Here is a 17,568-nt window from a genome sequence, read left to right on the forward strand (position 1 = left end):
TACTTTCTCTAGCTTTTTTCATAAGGCAACCCTTCAATTTTTCAACATCAAAAACTCCCTTTACTTCTATAAATTCAGTCATTGTATTTCTAGTACTGTTGTTCCATGAATATTCAATCACTTGTTCAACTCCTGCCCAAGGAACAAAAGAAAAAAAAAAAACAAATATAAATTTGAAGTCATTAATTAAACAAATAGGACACACACAAGCGTAGCTTGAGGGTAGGCGAACCAAGCGTGTGCCTTGGGCTCTCGAATACTTTAGTATTGGCCCTAAGTTACATAAGTATATCATTTGTATTATATTTACCTTTGAATTTTTTACAATATTTTATGATTCGTCTTGTACAGAGTTGACAGTGCTTGATATACTTTATTGTCACGGTCACACGCTGTTAAACCAAAAATTAAAGAAAATTATATAGAAAGTAATAAAAAGTGAAGAAAACATAGAAAGAAACTAATTAATCTTAATTAAAAATAAAGAACCTACTTCATGAGTTTGATGTTGGGGTTCTTGTGTTCTAGTTTTATTGAAAACATTCGTAAGGGCCTTCCAATTCCAAGCCTTCATTTTGAGGTGCAAATTGCAAAATAAAAAAAATAAATGCACTAAAATTATAGCCTGAATCCACTATAATTATTTCTAATTTCAAATATATATTCGTATATATAAGTACTTTTAAAATATAATTTAAATTTGAGATCTTTTTTGGTGGAGATAAATAAGTATGATATTTTAATTATCTAATTTTCTAGGATATACTTTTAATTTAATTTAATTCAAATGTAAATGATTCAAATTTAAATTATGTTACCTCATTCTGAAACAAAAAATTACATAAAGAAATTATTAAAAATTACATAAATATTAATAAAATAATCCCTCTATTAATCCTATAAGTCATAATTGATTAAATCATTGATGGAAAAAGTGTAAATAATATAAAAATTTTGTTAGAATTTGAGATAAAATAATTGAGGTTCATCTCAAAATTAATTGGTAATGAGAGTAGTAGTCTATTTTATAACAATTTATTTTTATACATTAGCAATATGTGACTAACTCTAATAAATTTAAAAAAAAAAATATAAATTTTGGAAGACTTGCCACATTATTCCTTTAAAAATTATATCAAATATGGGGTAAATTTTAAATTCTTACTTATCTCAATACCTTTTAAAGTTGTCTGTCATCGACACAAATATCAAATTCTATATAATTTAATATATTAATTTTTAAAGAATATCGTTAATCAAATTGCTGCACTCTCCAAATGTTGCTAAGCAAGTTAATATATACTTAATAACAAATGTTGACAATTTGCTTTGAGAATTTTGAGGATAGGATCCAATAATTCACGTCTTTCCCACTTTGCAAACCACATTTTCCAATCCATTTTGCATTGGAAAAATCCCACTTGCTTAATTACAAAATCACCAACTTTTAATTTTCACTAAAAAAAACTAACATCAATTGTTTTCTAAACTACTTCAAGGAAAAAACACAACAAAACGTGTTGTAAACTTGTAAATGTTTTCTTCATGGATAATATGATATAACATAACCACAAATAATTTTCATCTTCGTATTAACAAATCATAACCTATAAAGAAATAATTTAAAAAAGAAAAAGAGAAACAGAAATGAATGAAGGGTTTCATTTTTTTTTTCTTTGAACCCTTTTCTGTTTTTGTTGTTAATTATTTCAAGTTAAGGCAGCAAAACCACCACCTTTCATCATTTGTTTAAACTCTTTAAAATTGACTTTTCCATCACCATCAACATCCACTTTCTTTATCATTCTCGTACAATCTTCTATTGTTCTACCTTGCTTGAGTCCCAAGGAAGACAAAACCGACCTCAATTCCTCAACGGTTATGAACCCATCTCCATTTTGATCAAACACATTGAAAGCTTCCCTCATGTCTTCCTCCTCGTCTCTCTCGTCCATTATCGTTTGATACAACGCCCCAAACTCGTCGATATCCACGTACCCATCGCCATTCACGTCGATTTTATCGATCATTTGGATCAAGTCCTTATCAGGGATGAAGATTCCCAAGTTTTCTAACGAGTCACTCAACTCCTTTTTCGTGATTCGGCCATCGCCATTTTTGTCGAACATTTGAAAAACCCGCTTTAGCTCGGCTGGATCCATTTTATCGAACACTTGGTGTGCACAAATAAAAAAAATTAATAAAATTATGTAATAAGTTAAGAGAAAGAAATTATTATGTATTGGGTTTTATGATAATGAATGAAATATGATGTTGAACTTTGGGAAAAATGAATTATGGGAATTGTGTTGGAGAAAAAGAGGTTGTTAAGAAGAACAAAGATATTAAGGAATATATGTGGTGAGTATTGTTCGAATTGGTTAAGGATAAGAGAAATTAATTAATTAGTATTTGGTGTCTTTATATATAAAGGTTTTCGTAAAAAACGTTGGATCGTTTGTTTTGGTAGTTATAAAAAAAAAGTTTGTTAAGAAACACGATTTCGAGTGGTTTGAAATTGAATTAGGTATAACACGTTTTTGCAGTCTTTGTTGGATTGTGTGTTTTAAATAAGGAGAATATGACCATTGAAATTATTGATTGTTGGTGAAAATAACATCTTAATGCCGTCACATTATTTTAAAATGGAAGTTTGATTTAGGAAGAGAACCATATTTTAAGGGTGGTAGAGAATGAAGAGTTTGACATTTTCAAGTGTTTTCTCACAATATAGTCAATTATAAATATACTTTGATATATAACGTTATTTTCAGTTATATGGTTGATTTATAAGTCGTTTAATTTTAGTTTTATATTATTAGGTCTAGAAGGGTGACATTGGATTAGGGATAGAAATTGGGTGGGTAGTGAGTGTGTAATGCACGTTCAAATCCTGTCTCATTTCTCATTTATGACTTCTCAATATTCACGTTCCCCGACCTGTTTAATCTCTGATGGATTTGGGGTAGGGAAATTCCATTGGGTATGGGTATGGGTGGACCCACATAGAAGCGAAAAAGGGCAGTGGTCCTCCTGAGAAAAATTGAGAAAAAATGTATAGACATTTTGGTTAGTTACAACATACATTTATAACATTTACAATTAAAGGTGAAAAATATAAACATAACAATAATTTCCGTTTGTTGGTTAGGCTATCTTACACATTTTTGTTAATTTCTAGCATCATATTGAGGTTTTATCTACAATGTACGACATTATCTCTCGTGCACTGTAGTCACTACATAATTTTTTTTTAATAATTTAATTAATATTTATATTATTGTATTTGTAAAATTAAGAATGATTTTTTGGGAAATTATATAATACACATTTTTAAAAGTGATGTACAAATCTACTCCTATTTGTTTCGGCACCCGACAAACTTTTTTAGTCTTTTTTTTATATAGTAGTATATTATAGTTATTTAAGACATCCTGTAAAATTTTGAAAATTTTAAAAAAATTTAATATGCCGAAAATAATGCATTTATTTAAAAGTGGCGTAATGATATACTCCTACCTATTTCAGCATTCGTGAGACTTGTTTAGTTATAGCCGTGTACATTATAGTTATTTAATACATCTTGCAAAATTTTAAAAATTCACGCCAAAAATAAATTCAAACTTTCTATCGTGTGACTTTTTTATTTAGAGGGTTACATTGTAAAAGCACTTTATAATATTTTTTCGTATAAATTTAAATGTTAATACGATAAATTATTTTTATTTTTAATTATAATTTAGGTAAAAATTAATTTTATTTTTTTTTATTTTTTTAAAAAACTAAACAATATAAATAATTTTCAAAATTAAACCATGTTAAAATTAATCTTTAATCTAATTAGTAAGTTTATTTAAATTATTAGTTAAGTATAACAATTGTGATAATTTTTATTAATTAATATGATATTTTTTTTTTATTTTATTAAAAAATTAATATAATAATAAAGAATATTTTTTTAGTGTTATTTTTGGTATAGTAATTGGGGTGAAAATACCTTTTGATGCTAAATTATTATGTATTTTGTTAAGCGATCTGCAAGCAGAGTTGCCCATTGTATTGCAAGGGACTCTTATTTCTCGTCAGGTCGTGTGTTTCAATTAGAATATTTTTGGTATAGTAATTGGGGTGAAAATACTTTTTGACGCTAAATTATTGTGTGTTTTGTTAAGCGATCTGCAAATAGAATTGTCCATTGTATTACAAGAGACTCTTGTTTCTCGTCAAGTCCTCTGTAGTACGTTCCATTGTTATGGATGATTTTACTTATTAATGAAAGTTACTGGTATTTTTCAAAAAAAGAAAGTTCTAAGTTCTTATTATTATCTTTTTATATTTAAAAAAATTAATAAAATTAAGCTAATTAGCAATTTTTCCCTTAAATTTGACGTGTACTAAATCATGCAAAGTCGGTGCATGATTTAGTACCTAAAACAGTAAAATTACGACCAAAAAAGTTCAAGGGCATTATTTAATATATGTCAAAATTAAAAAAAAAAAAAATTACTAATTAGCCATAAAATTTTATATTGGAGGAAGAAGAATTAAATTAACCAAGTGACCTGGGGAGACAGGAATCGGCTAGGGCCCTTATGAAACCACTAAATTATAAGTATGACCCCTTTTTTTACTTTTCTTTTTTAGTTTCTCCCATAAATTTTGAGATGTTTTTATGGTTTAAAAGAGCGTGTTAAATACTTTGAATTTGACTAAACCTAATTTGTTTGATTCACTTATAACATTCAGGTAAGGTCTTACAGTCAAAACCAAAAAAGTAAATGTAATCAACAGAAATTGAATACTTTTGGGTTTGACTAACCCTAATTTGTTTCGAGTAGAACATTTTGATTCTGAACTTGGAAATAAGCCTAATCAAATGAAACAATCTGAACTTGGGTATGTAATGTAGTCCAACCATGTGCCCAATAAGATCATAAAAAATCAAAGAGCATATGGGCGAGTAAGCTAGACATTCTACAGCTTCTAGAATATTATTTCACTTTCGCAAACGAAGAAATTGCCTCAAAACATTCGATTACACGGTTTTGGGACAGAGTGCGTTTGCTTTTTATTTTTCCATTTTTATAACCATTAATTCAAACAAACCAAAAAAAAAAAAACTATTTGAGTTATTGAGATTTGCCAGTAGTACAAGGGCCTGAAGAATCAGTAAGAAATCAAATTCAGGCGAGTGATACTGGCGATTTTGATTTCGCAAGATTTCAAATGAAAATGTTGGCTGGATCGTCGTAAATTCAAAATCCAGACAAGAAGCTGTTCTTGCTTTTCAACTCAAAGATTTCAAATACGAAGAAGTAAAAAAAAAAACATAAAAGTAATTCTAGAAGAGAAAACAGAACATGAAATTAGCTTACTGAAATCGGAGAGGAAGAGGAGTGGTAGTTGCGTTGAAATTAGGGTTTATATTGGAGTATTTATAGCGATGAAAGGAGAGAAGTTAGGGTTAGGAAGAGAAGAGAAAGGGAAGCTGATGGAGGCGCACAACTAAAAAGATTTTACATTTTAGGGATAGGGTAACAATAAAAATGGTATTAATATATAGAGTATTTGGCACTAGCATTTTTAAACATGTAGTTTTGGATTGGTTAATCATATTTTTATTACATTAAATTATATGTGGTCTGATATTAAATTAAATCAAATCGTGATATAAACATATAATGTAATTTAAGCACTGATACTTTTTAATGTTTCTCTAATATATATGTAAGGTTAAAGTGAATTATTGTAGGGTAAAATTCTTAAATCAAATAATTTGAATAGATCAAAAGAATTTTTAATAGCTAAAAAATTTCAAAGATGATTTAGTACATGTTAAAATTTAGGGGACAAAAATCTTAATTTGTCTTTTTAAAGAGAAAAGAGTCGAGTTGATTTAGGTTGTAAAGAGTTAAAAAATGGGATTATTTCACAAATACACCAAAATAATAAAAAAAATTACAAAAATACGATTTCATGAAATTTTAAACTTTTTTCACAATTTTTTTTATTTTATTTACAGAAAATACGGTCTTTTTATGTTGTACTCTTGTTGATTTTTTGTTATATGTATGTTATTTTTTGTTGTTGTTTTGATGTTATTTTCATGTTACTTTTATGTAGTTTTCATGTTGTTTCTATGAAAAACCGTAAAAAAGTAAAAAAAATCTTTAAACGTAAAAATGTAATTTTTTTTACAAATAATAGTGTTTTATGTAATTATCTCTTGAGAAATTTGGGTCCGTTTTCGACCCAATACCTTTGAGCTGCGAGTTTTTCCACCCAACTAATTCCAGTCCACCACTATTTTTCCTTTTCGGCTTATTTTTTTTGGGTAGGGTTGGCCCCGCCAACGATTTAAATGTGCAGTCCTAATTAGAGTTTTGTTTAAGAGAAATTGAAGAATACTTTTTTTATATATATATAAATTAATTAAATTTACATTTACTCTCATACTGTCACATAATTAAGACAGTTTCATACATAATAGATTGTGTTGTGAAAAAATTTGGGTAAAATTTTGGTTATAGAAAAATAAAGACTATCATAAAATGATAGAGATAAAATTAGTAGAATGATTAAAAAAAAAGAGGTAAACATAATAGATTTAAAAATAGAAGGTAAAAATTAAAAGTATCAATTCAAATGAGGTATATCTAGTGTAATTTTCTGTTTTTGTTTGGGTTTTGGTGGGGAGAAGGCTGCAGACGATTAATGGGCCTGGACTACTAATCTGAATTTTGTTGATTGTGATAGCCCAAGCCCAATATGCAGTGTCGTCTTCTGAATTTTCACTGTAGACGACGACATGTCGTTCATTTATAATTCATGCTCATTGTTTCTTAAATCTCATCAACACTTATGATAAAAACTCATTTTATTTTGCGTCAAATTTATGTGAAAAGTTGTTCTTTTAAGTTGAATATAGGTATTGCTATCAATAATATAGATGACGGTTTGATTGGAATTGGTACTACTCTTCAAGATTTCTAAGCATTCCCTCAAAAGCCTAGGTTGTTTTGTGTTATATGGATTTTTATTTACTTTAAGTGATTGAATATTATTGTTATCTGTTTTTCAAAGGTGTAATGTATTAAAATAATATAATATTATTGTTAGTCATATTTTATCCAAATACATGCTGCAAATAGAAAATAAGATTATTTTATCATGTACTTGATGATTTTAACAGTAGTCAAGTGATTTTAATCCATGAGTATTTGATCATTTATTAATAAAATTTAATTTGATGGCTACTAACTGAATTCTTTATCATGCATTCATGGGGATAAAGCTAAATCTGGAGTTATTCTGTACTTCAATCTCAATCTTATTTATTCTTCAACCCAACATGTGGCAAACTGATCGGTTGAGTCTTAACTGTTTTGTTTGGGTGATATTGTGTATTTTTCATGTATACATGTTCTGGTTCATATTGAATCCTCCTATTCTGATTTATAAAGCTCAAAACTAATGAAAACAAGAAGATGAAATCTGTACTTTCTCCTTCATTGAAGAGAAAAAGGTTGTCTTGAAGCTCATTCACTTAACTACCTACCATTATGTTATTAATTCAAGAAATTTCATTTTTATAGTTATTAATATTTATACTTGGAAAACATTTGACATATGGTTCATACACCAATAGGATGCCATTACAGTCAATCATGACACCAGAATTTCAAATATATATTCCTATGACTTGAATCAGTCATTCGTGGAAAGATATTACTGTTCCTGTTCGTAGCAGATTGCCAAGTTAATATTTTATTTATGTTACACTATGTTATCCTCTACAAGATTAAACTTGTTTAACAATGCCTCTAATTCTTGCAAGGCCGTCTTATAACGTTCTTGCGATTGTGCCCCTTCTTCCACAACCGGAAGGGAGAGCTTAATTAGATTATTATACCAGTACAATGGGTTATTATACATGTCAACTGAAGAATCACTAGAGTCATGGTCAAGAAGATACCTGCACTTGAAATCTTTACTCCACCGAGGCAGAATGTAACGAGATGGAATTTCCTCGATGCCATTGTAGTTAAGAACATTCAAGGCGTGCCTACATAGATAGCCTTTGTAATTAAACAAACTGCAAATGCATCTGACGTCCACTTGTGTTGTCTCAAACAAAACCTCATGGTACTTGACTTCCTTCTCACTCCCCTCAACTTCAACCCTTTCTTTGACAATGTATGTGATAATTGGCCCATTGAAATTAACTTGCCTTGTGTTGAAACAGGAATACATCCCCTCAACTTCAGATTGGAACCTCTTGAAGATTTCTCTTGTGTATATTTTCGATAGCTGAGTCTCGAAATTACATCTTGTTTTCAATTCAGGGGTTGTATTTCTTGACTCCAGGTCTGCTGTGACTTCTTTCATGTGCCTCCTATGTAGAGCTAGATCGTATTTATCGACAAATTCCTTAAATGATGTGTGCTTATGTACATAACCATCAAAAAAAGCAATCAAACTCTCGTTTTCTTGAATAGGAATCATTCCAGCAAGAAATATGTCCTTTAAATAAACTGGAACCCAAAGCTGTCGTTCTTCATACAGCAACTGAAGCCATTTATTATTTTCCAGGCCATACCGTTTGATCATGTCGGCCCAAGAAGTTTCAAATTCGGCAATTTTCAAGGAATTATAAACTGATTTATTCAACTGTCTTTTAATTGTTTCGTATCCCTTCAATCCTCCCAACTTCTCTGGAACTCTATGCATAATATACCACAAACAATAACAATGACGAGCCTTCGGTATAACTTCAGAAATTGCTGTTTGCAAGGGTTTACAATGGTCGGTGATGACAACTCGTGGAGGCTTATCTAACATGCATTTCAGCCATGCCCTGAGCATCCATAAGAAGTAATCTACTGACTCTTGTCCAATAAAGCCACAACCCAGCAATATGGACTGTCCATGGTGGTTTACTCCAACAAATGATATTAAAGGTATCTCATACTTGTTTGCCAAACAAGTTGTGTCTATTGCAATTGTGTCACAAAAATAACCATATGCAGCCCTGGACCTAGCATCAGCCCAGAAAACATTCCTGAGGTGACCGTCATCATCAATGTCCATCAAGTAAAAGAAATTTGGGTTCGTCATTTTCATGCGACAGAAGTAGTTGTACACTGCATGAGCATCTCCTTCTTTTAGTTCTAAACATTTAGAGCGATCATCAGAGCTCATACCCTCACTCTCGTTAAAACTTAAGTATCCATTACACCCAGAATCCAACACGGCCGTTTTATACAACTTAATAGTGTGTACTTCTGTAACAGGCTGAGGGGGTGGTTGAGTCTTTTTGGCAGCAACAATCATTCTTTTGTGAGACTTATAAAACCTCTTAATTTGTGGGCTGACTTGATGGTTATGTTCAAGTTCTACTTCAACAATTCTCCACCTTGTAGAATCCACGAGTTTGATGACGATCATTGCAGGGCAACCAGTTCGTGTTTCTGGTCTTGGATTGTTAGCTTCACTCTTTTTCTTGAACCCTGCACTGCTGCAGCTTAATTTAGCTCTATACCGCTCTTTTCTCTTTGATCTGAACCATGAATTGCTCACTCTAATACCAAAACCCTGCTGTTTACCGTAAGCATTGTAAAAATCATAAGCTGCATCAAAAGAATCAAACTCCAATCCCACAGTTGGAAGAGGGGGATCCTTTCTTTGTGTTTCCCCAGATTCTTCATCATGTTCTACTATTAAGAAATGTCCATCAACATCATATTCATCACCTTCATCAAACACTGGCTCGCTATTGAGACAAACTTCTTCCATCTGAAACACAATTTAAGAGGCAGACAACTTTAAGTTCCAATGCTGGTAAAGCTTGCATCATTCATGGACTGTTAAACTAAGAGTTTCCCCAGCTGCACCATTTTCGCCTATCTGAAAATATAATCCCAACAAATAACTAAAATACATGCCATTGCTGATGCATAAGAAATAAGAAGAAAAAAAAAGGTACAAATAATTTTAACTTTGTATACATCTCAAAGAAATATATATATATATATATATATACTAGATATATATTTCAATAATGGAATTGAACCCATGCCAGTGAACTGCTACAGTATCTATCTCCACAATATTTCAATTTATAAACATAATGGATAAAAGAAAAAGAAAAATACGATCATTAAGCAAACATTCCACATGATCAAGCTTGACATTCATTCGGTATGGCTCATAATGTAGCTAAGTGGGCTTTTACCCACAATTGGTATGGTTGTTTAGATGTCCCTGGCTTACCTTCGAACTTATTTTGTAATAACATGAGGTTTAACTTTGCTTTATTTATATAAACTCACTATTCTCAACAGAAAAAAAAAGCTTGACATTCATTCAGGTCCTCAAATTTTAGAGTTTAGAGGTATACGAATTCAATGAACTCTTAGGTTGAATGAAAAATTAGAGTCAAATAAAATTGGCACCCTTTTAGTGCTTAGTACGTAATAGAACTACAACTCCACAAAATTAATTGACACATTTTTATAATTTAGTTGGAGTATACTATTTTCAATGACAGAGAAAAACTCTTTCCTCTTCAAACAAAGCCAATTTATGATCCTGAATCTAATTCCATAACAGAGAGCATACCACAGCACGATTCTCGCATAAATTTGATTCGTGGCCTTAAATGTAATTCAATAGTAGAAAGGGAAATAAAATACTTTTGGGTTTGACTAACCCTAATTTGTTTCATTCACCATTAGAATAGGAGTAGAACATTTAGATTTTGAACTTGGAAATAACCCTAATCAAATGAAACAATCTACATTCAGGCCTCGTAGTGAAACTCAGAAGGGTGAATTGGAGTAAATGGTGGTATGTAATGTAGTCCAACCATGTGCCCAATAAGATCATAGAAACAAAGAGCATATGGGCGAGTAAGCTAGACATTCTACAGCTTCTAGAATATTATTTCACTTTCGCAAACGAAGAAATTGCCTCAAAACATTCGATTACACGGTTTTGGGACAGAGTGCGTTTGCTTTCTATTCTTTTTTATAACCATTAATTCAAACAAACCAAAAAAAAAAAAAATTGAAAAACTATTGAATTATTGAGATTTGCCAGTAGTACAAGGGCCTGAAGAATCAGTAAGAAATCAAATTCAGGCGAGTGATACTGGCGATTTCGATTTCGCAAGATTTCGAATGAAAATATTGGCTGGATCGTCGTGAACTCAAAATCCAGACAAGAAGCTGTTCTTGCTTTTCAACTCAAAACAAAACAAATCTTTGATTTGAAAAAAAAAAAAAAACTAATTCTAGCGGAGAAAATTGAACATAAAATTAGCTTACAGTGGAGAACGATGGTCGAAATCTCCGTGGAAGAGTAGTAGGTCCGTTGAACTAACTTACTTTTTATATATTTCTTCATAGAAAAGCGATGAACTAACTGAGATTTGGATTTTGTATGGATTTTGGAGAGGAGAAGAGGCTGCGACTGCGACATATGAATGGGCCTGGACTACTAGTCCGAGCTCTGTTGGGCCATACTGTTGATAGATAGCCCAATAAGCAGTGTAGTGCAGTGTTCTGAATTTTCACTCTAGACGACATGTGGTTTGACTTATGTGAAACCTGTTTTGTGGCAAGTGATTCATCCTGATTCTTTGAAGTTGAATATAGGTATTACTATCAATATAGAGGACGGTGTGCTACTGTTCATGATTTTTAAGGCACCATCTTCAATTTTGACACTAAATTTTGTATTGCACCAATATTAAATATGGTGTTACTCTTTCAGTTTCAACTTTCAATCACAACACCAAAATGAATATTTTTTTTATTGTAATTTATTCGCAATTTAACAAACAAATACAAAGAGAGATACTGTAATTACAGTGCACACTATATTGTTGCACACCATAATGGTTAGAGTTAGATGCCTATGTTGTTTTACAAAGGAGGTGGAGGCTTAAACCTTTTTTGTATGTTTTCCATTTTGAGCTCGATCATACTATTTCTTTGCAAAATAGATAGATAACTATATTTTCTCCAACGTTAAATAGGATTGTATCTTAGGAACACTATATCATAGTTGTCTATTTTTTGTTAGGTGTATTGTAATATTGTTATTCATAGTTTATCCAAATATATGCTACAAATAAACTATAAAATTACTTGATGATGATTTTAATTGTAGCCGAGTGATTTTAATCTATGGGTATTTGGAAATTTATTAAAGAAAGATTGATTTGATAATTGATAGTTCTTTTCAAATTCTCAAGCAACGAACGAATAATCTCCTTTAAAAAATTGAAAAAAGCTAAAGAAAAATCTATGTGAACAGTCCAAAACTGAACATGTTGTAGTTGACACAAACAAAATTAAGATTTCTTATTTTGCCATTTTAGCTTGGAGAACTGCAAATGGATGCATGACTCTTTTATTTTTAAATAATAAAAATCTAAAAAAAAAAAACTGCAAAAAGCGATAAGCTGCCGACCAACCAAAGATAGCCACGTGACTCGTGATACAAATTGTCTCCGAACAAGCATCATAATTCGATTGATATCTCCAAAGTACCTTGGTGCTAAAAACATACATACTCCTATCTTCTTTATAGGAATTGGGTCAAGAGTATAAGCTATTTTCAGTTAGTTATTTTTGATCAAATTATATAAAAAAATTCTAAAGAAAGAGCATTCAATGGATTGCATTAGGATAACCATAGCTCCAAAGGAAAGAAAGGAAATCATCCTCATAATGAAAAGATTCCAAGCTTCCTATTGTTTATAAGGTCCCTTACAGAAAAAAATAAGCTGAAGAGAACTTTCTAGCTTAGAATTTCTTCTATGCAGAAAATCAAAATGTTCTGTTTCAACTGTCAGCAATTTTCTCGCACCAACATACACTTTAATAACAGTCATAACAATGTCACTATATCACCTCGACAAAGCAGTATTTCGACCACAAGAAAAATACTTATACTGTTGTCGATATGTATCTCTAGCAGGTTCATGAAATTACTAGCAGCAATATACAATGCCATTAAAGTCATCTCCTTCATGGCGAAAGTGCTAGTGTTTCATACCATACCATGAGACCAATTACACAAGTTCAACTTTCACTCTAAGCCCTTTAATGGAAAAACAACATATTACAGTTTCACAATCCAATTGTAAGTCACACACTTCAACTGTAGACATTTCTTCCTCAATCTCATGACATTAGTAAGGTAAGCACTAAGCTATGTTCCAAAACCGAATTCTAAGGAACAAACAAGCATATTTCAAAACAAATTTATTCACTTGCATCAGATAATGGCACATGGAGAAACTTCCTACACAACAAAGCTAGGAAACAACTATCTTGAATAAACAACAAGAAGATTAAAATCAGCAAAACTAAATGTTTAGCATAGTTTCATTTCACAAGATAAGAAAAACTATACTTATTGGGTGTTTGTGGTAAGAGTTTCACATGGTAAGTTTAAGTTGAGAAGAGTTGAGATTAAAGGAATTTCAAACTCAAGTATTCAAAGAGTTTGAGATTACCCTATAAACAAATTGAAAAATGAGACCCACTTCCACTAAAATGATACTAAGAACAAGTTTAGTTTTACATCCCTATTCCAAATAACCTAAACATCCAATTAGTGTTGAGCATTACTATTAGGTACTAGTAGTAATTACATTCAATTATATAAGACCCGATACATAATTGCACTCTAAGCACCACTTGTGCCTTTTAGCATTACGCAGCTCAGAATAAGGACCCAAAGAATAACATGACTAAATCCCTAATTTTGATTTCTTTGCAAGAACTCTCCACAAACAAGATGAGCACAAAAGCGATATCCATAATGAATGCAAATAACAATCCAAACATAGGGAAATTGTAAAATGAAATGGCATTTGTCTTACACAGATGGCATGGAAGCCAATCATAGTTCAATTATATCAAAATGTAATGCTTTTTTCCAAAGTTTCAGAAAAAATTGCAAGCAAATTATTTCATGTCCAACTCCAGAAAAGGAAAAAAGGAAAACAATTTATGAGAAATGAAAAACCCTAGCTTCTTTCTTATGGGATATCCCAAGGTTTAGCCTCGGGAACGGCGACCACCATACCTTGGAGATCAGGCGAGAGGACGACCTGGCAGCTGAGCCTGGAGTGCTTGTTGAGAACTCTAGCTCTTGAGTATTTCTTGAGAATGAACTCCTCGTCGTAAGAGCGGCCCGGAAGCCTGTCGAGCCATTCCTGGGCAACGTTGACCTCGCATTCGGCGGAGCAAGCGTCGATATCCTCTAGCCGGTGGGAGGCTGGCTCGATCATACCGGCGTTGGCCAAGGTCTTGAGAAGAGTGTGACCGGTCAAGCCAACAATCTCCCGCTTTTTTCCATCCAGATCGATGGCGAAGAGCTTGACAATACGATCAGAAACTTTTCTTGAGGAAGAGGGAGATGGCGATGTGGGTGAGGTTGAAGTGACGGAGGATCTCGAAATTAGAGAGTTTGAATAGAAGGAGAGGGCAGGAAGACGGTGGATTTGGGCGGAGAGTCTCTGTAGGTTGGAGACTGCCATTGTTTTGGGTGGTTCGACCTTCGAATTTCGATTGAGGTGTTTCGGATGATTCCCTTCTTCGAGGGACTCTTTTCGTTTATGCTGCCACTATTTAGTATTTACCTTCTACATGTAACAAATTAATTTTTTTTTTTACCTCAGGTATTAAAAGATTGTTAGATTTAAAGAGAAATTTGTAACGGTGAAAAAAGTTTAGAAATATGATTTAGTACATGTAAAAAAAAAAATTCTAATTAACATTTATCTTCACTCACTCCTCTCACACATATGTTAAAAAAAATGTTACATATTAAGAGTTTGTTTGGCTGTGTTTTCAGTTTTTAGTTTTTAAAATTGTATTTTTTAAAGTGAGAATAGAAAACAGTTTTTTGTCATTTTAAAAATTTAATGGTGTTTGGTACAAATTTTTAAAAACTATTTTTAGATTTTTTCTTACGAAAAAAAAAAAAATCAATATTTTAGCACCATACCATGACATTAACCCATCCGGGTCTAGGTTCGGGTATGGTTTCGGGTCTAGGATCCGAGTATGTGAACAAAATATAAAATATAATATGTTAGACAAAAAAAAAAATTGTTTTTGAAAATTGAAAACAACGTTTTGATGTTTTCTGTTTTCTAGTTTTTTAAAACTCAATTTTTAAAAAACAGTTTTTAAAAATTTCTGCCAAACGACTGCTAATAGTTTTTAAAAACTGTTTTCAGTTTTAAAAAACAGAAAACAGTTTTTAAACTATAAAGCCAAACAACCTCTAACATCTTCTTTTTATTAGTATTTACATATTTATTAAAATGAATGTTGATGTTGCATTGTTTCTTGTAACTTATAAGTTTGGTTGAAGCCCGTATCATTTGACGTTCTAGTAATGTGGAACTTGAGTTGGGTTCTAGTGATGTGGAACTTGAGTTGGGTTTAGATTGCTCTGGTAGTTTCTTCGGTGATTTCTATGTGGGTTGTTATACGGATTTTAGTTGCGATTTAAGTTGCCCCATTAATTGCTATAGGGATTTCTATGTGAAATTCCGTAAAAATATATAAAAAAAATTGGGATGAAGTGTAAAAATAAAAAATAAACCCTTGAAATTATGGGTATCCGGGAGGCTCTCAGTGGGATCAAGGACAAAGTATGGTCGACAATGGTTTTTGAGTTTGATTGTTTAGTGGCGATTGAGGTCATTCGAAATCATTTCATGATGAATTTTTCTTTTTGGTTTAGTTGTTGATAAATGTAAACATTTGATTAATTGCTTAGTGGAATCCATTTTTTGTTTGTTTAACGTTCTGCTAACAAAATGACTTATAGTTTTGTTAGACTTTCTTGATCTTTTTTGTTTGTATTGACGATTTGTCTGCTTAATGAAGTTCTATTTCTATTTAAAAAACGTAAATAACAGTATAAATATCCAAAGCTATTGCACATTCTTTAGCTAAATTGGCTCTCACTTTAAATGATTCTCGAGTCTTGTGGTCGGGTCTTCTACCTAACTTACTTTAGTTTCTCATGCTTGTAATGACTAATGGTCGCTGGAACTCTTTGGATTTATGTTTTTTTTAATGGAATTATTCATTTTTCTCAAAAAAAAAATAATAATTAGATTTGAATGGAAACATGAAGTATCAGTTTCTTCCAATTCTTCTATTCAAAATAAAATATGTACTGACAAAATTAAACAAAAATTACAGTTTTACAAACATTAAATACTTATGTCGCTGAAAAATATCAATGAGTTTATGTCGCTTACAAACTCAAAATTTTAGGTACTTATGCCACAAAAAAAATTGCATACAACTCTTACAGCAAAAATTGTAGCTGATGACAATAAAGGACTCCTTCATAAGATTAAGAAATATAGGGCTCGTTTGATAGGTCATATTATATTAAATAATATTTAGAAAAGGTCTGGGGTTGAGGACTTGAATCCCGGCCCCAAACCAAGAACTAGACCCCAAGCCCAGACTTGAACCCAACCTTAGATCCTAACCCTGGCCCTGACCTCACATCCAACACTAGGGGTGTTCATTAGATCATATCAAATGTTTTTAGGTCTATTCAAATCCGATCTAATTATATATTGGATGTTGATTTTACCATCCGATCAAATCCAATCAATTTCAGTCATCCAATTGATCCAACATCCATTCATTGCTGGATTGGATCGGTTCTATCCGTTTGATGTATTTCATATATATTTATTGGTTTAATTTGGGTTTATTTAATATTTTAGACCTAGTATTTTTTAGATCGGATCGGATCCATCCAATATTTTAGGTCCAATATGTATTGGATTGGATTGGACCCATCCAATTCAAGAAAACAAGAGTAAAATTTTAATATTTTTTTGAATGGTATGACAATATTTTACGTATGACAATATAAAATCTATTTACTCATCCAAATTAAATGAAAAATACTAATTAGTTTGATTGGATGTTGGATGTTGGATGTATTGGATTTTTGAAATCCAACATCTGATCCGATCAAATTGTACATTCAAAAATAACATCCAATCTGATCCGATCACAATTGGATATCCAATGTTTGACAGTCGGTTGTCATTTGATTGGATAATTTATGCACACCCCTACCCAACACCTACCCGGACCTTGCCAGGGATCCGAGTCAAGGGTTTAGATCGAGTTCATAGTAAAAATAATATAATTTTATAAGTCAATACCAACCATAGTATTGTATTGAATAATACTAATACAATGCAATGCAATACAATACACAACACAATGTAAAATAACTAATATATTATATAATATTATGCGGGACTGCAGTAGTTAAATTTAAAGAATGCTTACATTACATTTATCATTATATTATTTTAAAAGTAAGAGTGTAAAAAATAATACAAAAGAAAGATGAAATAAAATATTATATTTTTAGATGACACTGACACTTTTACAAAGTGCCACCATTGAAAAATGCTCTAAATAATAACTTTTACAAAGTCACCCTTTTAAATTTGTATATATATCTTGTAAGTAAATAAATTTTGTATACATA

General features: G+C 31.3%; 3 protein-coding genes across 4 annotated transcripts; all 3 read right to left on the reverse strand.

Annotated features, from left to right (window-relative positions):
- Positions 1-1,518: 1,518 nt before the first annotated feature.
- Positions 1,519-4,467, reverse strand: LOC115714686 (calmodulin-like protein 3). Its single transcript, XM_061114630.1, has one exon. It carries the CDS (start codon positions 2,160-2,162, stop codon positions 1,710-1,712), a length of 453 nt encoding a protein of 150 aa, XP_060970613.1. The 5' UTR covers positions 2,163-4,467; the 3' UTR covers positions 1,519-1,709.
- Positions 4,468-7,664: 3,197 nt separating this feature from the next.
- Positions 7,665-11,474, reverse strand: LOC115714178 (protein FAR1-RELATED SEQUENCE 6). 2 transcript variants are annotated; one of them, XM_030642751.2, is made up of 2 exons: positions 11,328-11,474; positions 7,665-9,906 (listed from the first exon to the last, which is right to left on the reverse strand). In XM_030642751.2, the coding sequence occupies exon 2, from the start codon at positions 9,793-9,795 to the stop codon at positions 7,777-7,779; it is 2,019 nt and encodes a 672-aa protein (XP_030498611.1). In that variant the 5' UTR covers positions 9,796-9,906; positions 11,328-11,474; the 3' UTR covers positions 7,665-7,776. The 2 variants fall into 2 exon arrangements, with proteins under 2 accessions (XP_030498611.1, XP_030498613.1); XM_030642753.2 differs by having other exon boundaries at positions 7,665-9,795; positions 11,328-11,458.
- Positions 11,475-13,861: 2,387 nt separating this feature from the next.
- LOC115714671 (uncharacterized) lies at positions 13,862-14,667 on the reverse strand. Its single transcript, XM_030643422.2, has one exon. The coding sequence runs from the start codon at positions 14,555-14,557 to the stop codon at positions 14,057-14,059; it is 501 nt and encodes a 166-aa protein (XP_030499282.1). The 5' UTR covers positions 14,558-14,667; the 3' UTR covers positions 13,862-14,056.
- Positions 14,668-17,568: the final 2,901 nt, after the last annotated feature.

This window comes from Cannabis sativa, chromosome 4 (genome assembly GCF_029168945.1).
Source record: "Cannabis sativa cultivar Pink pepper isolate KNU-18-1 chromosome 4, ASM2916894v1, whole genome shotgun sequence".
NCBI classification, from domain to species: Eukaryota; Viridiplantae; Streptophyta; class Magnoliopsida; order Rosales; family Cannabaceae; genus Cannabis; species Cannabis sativa.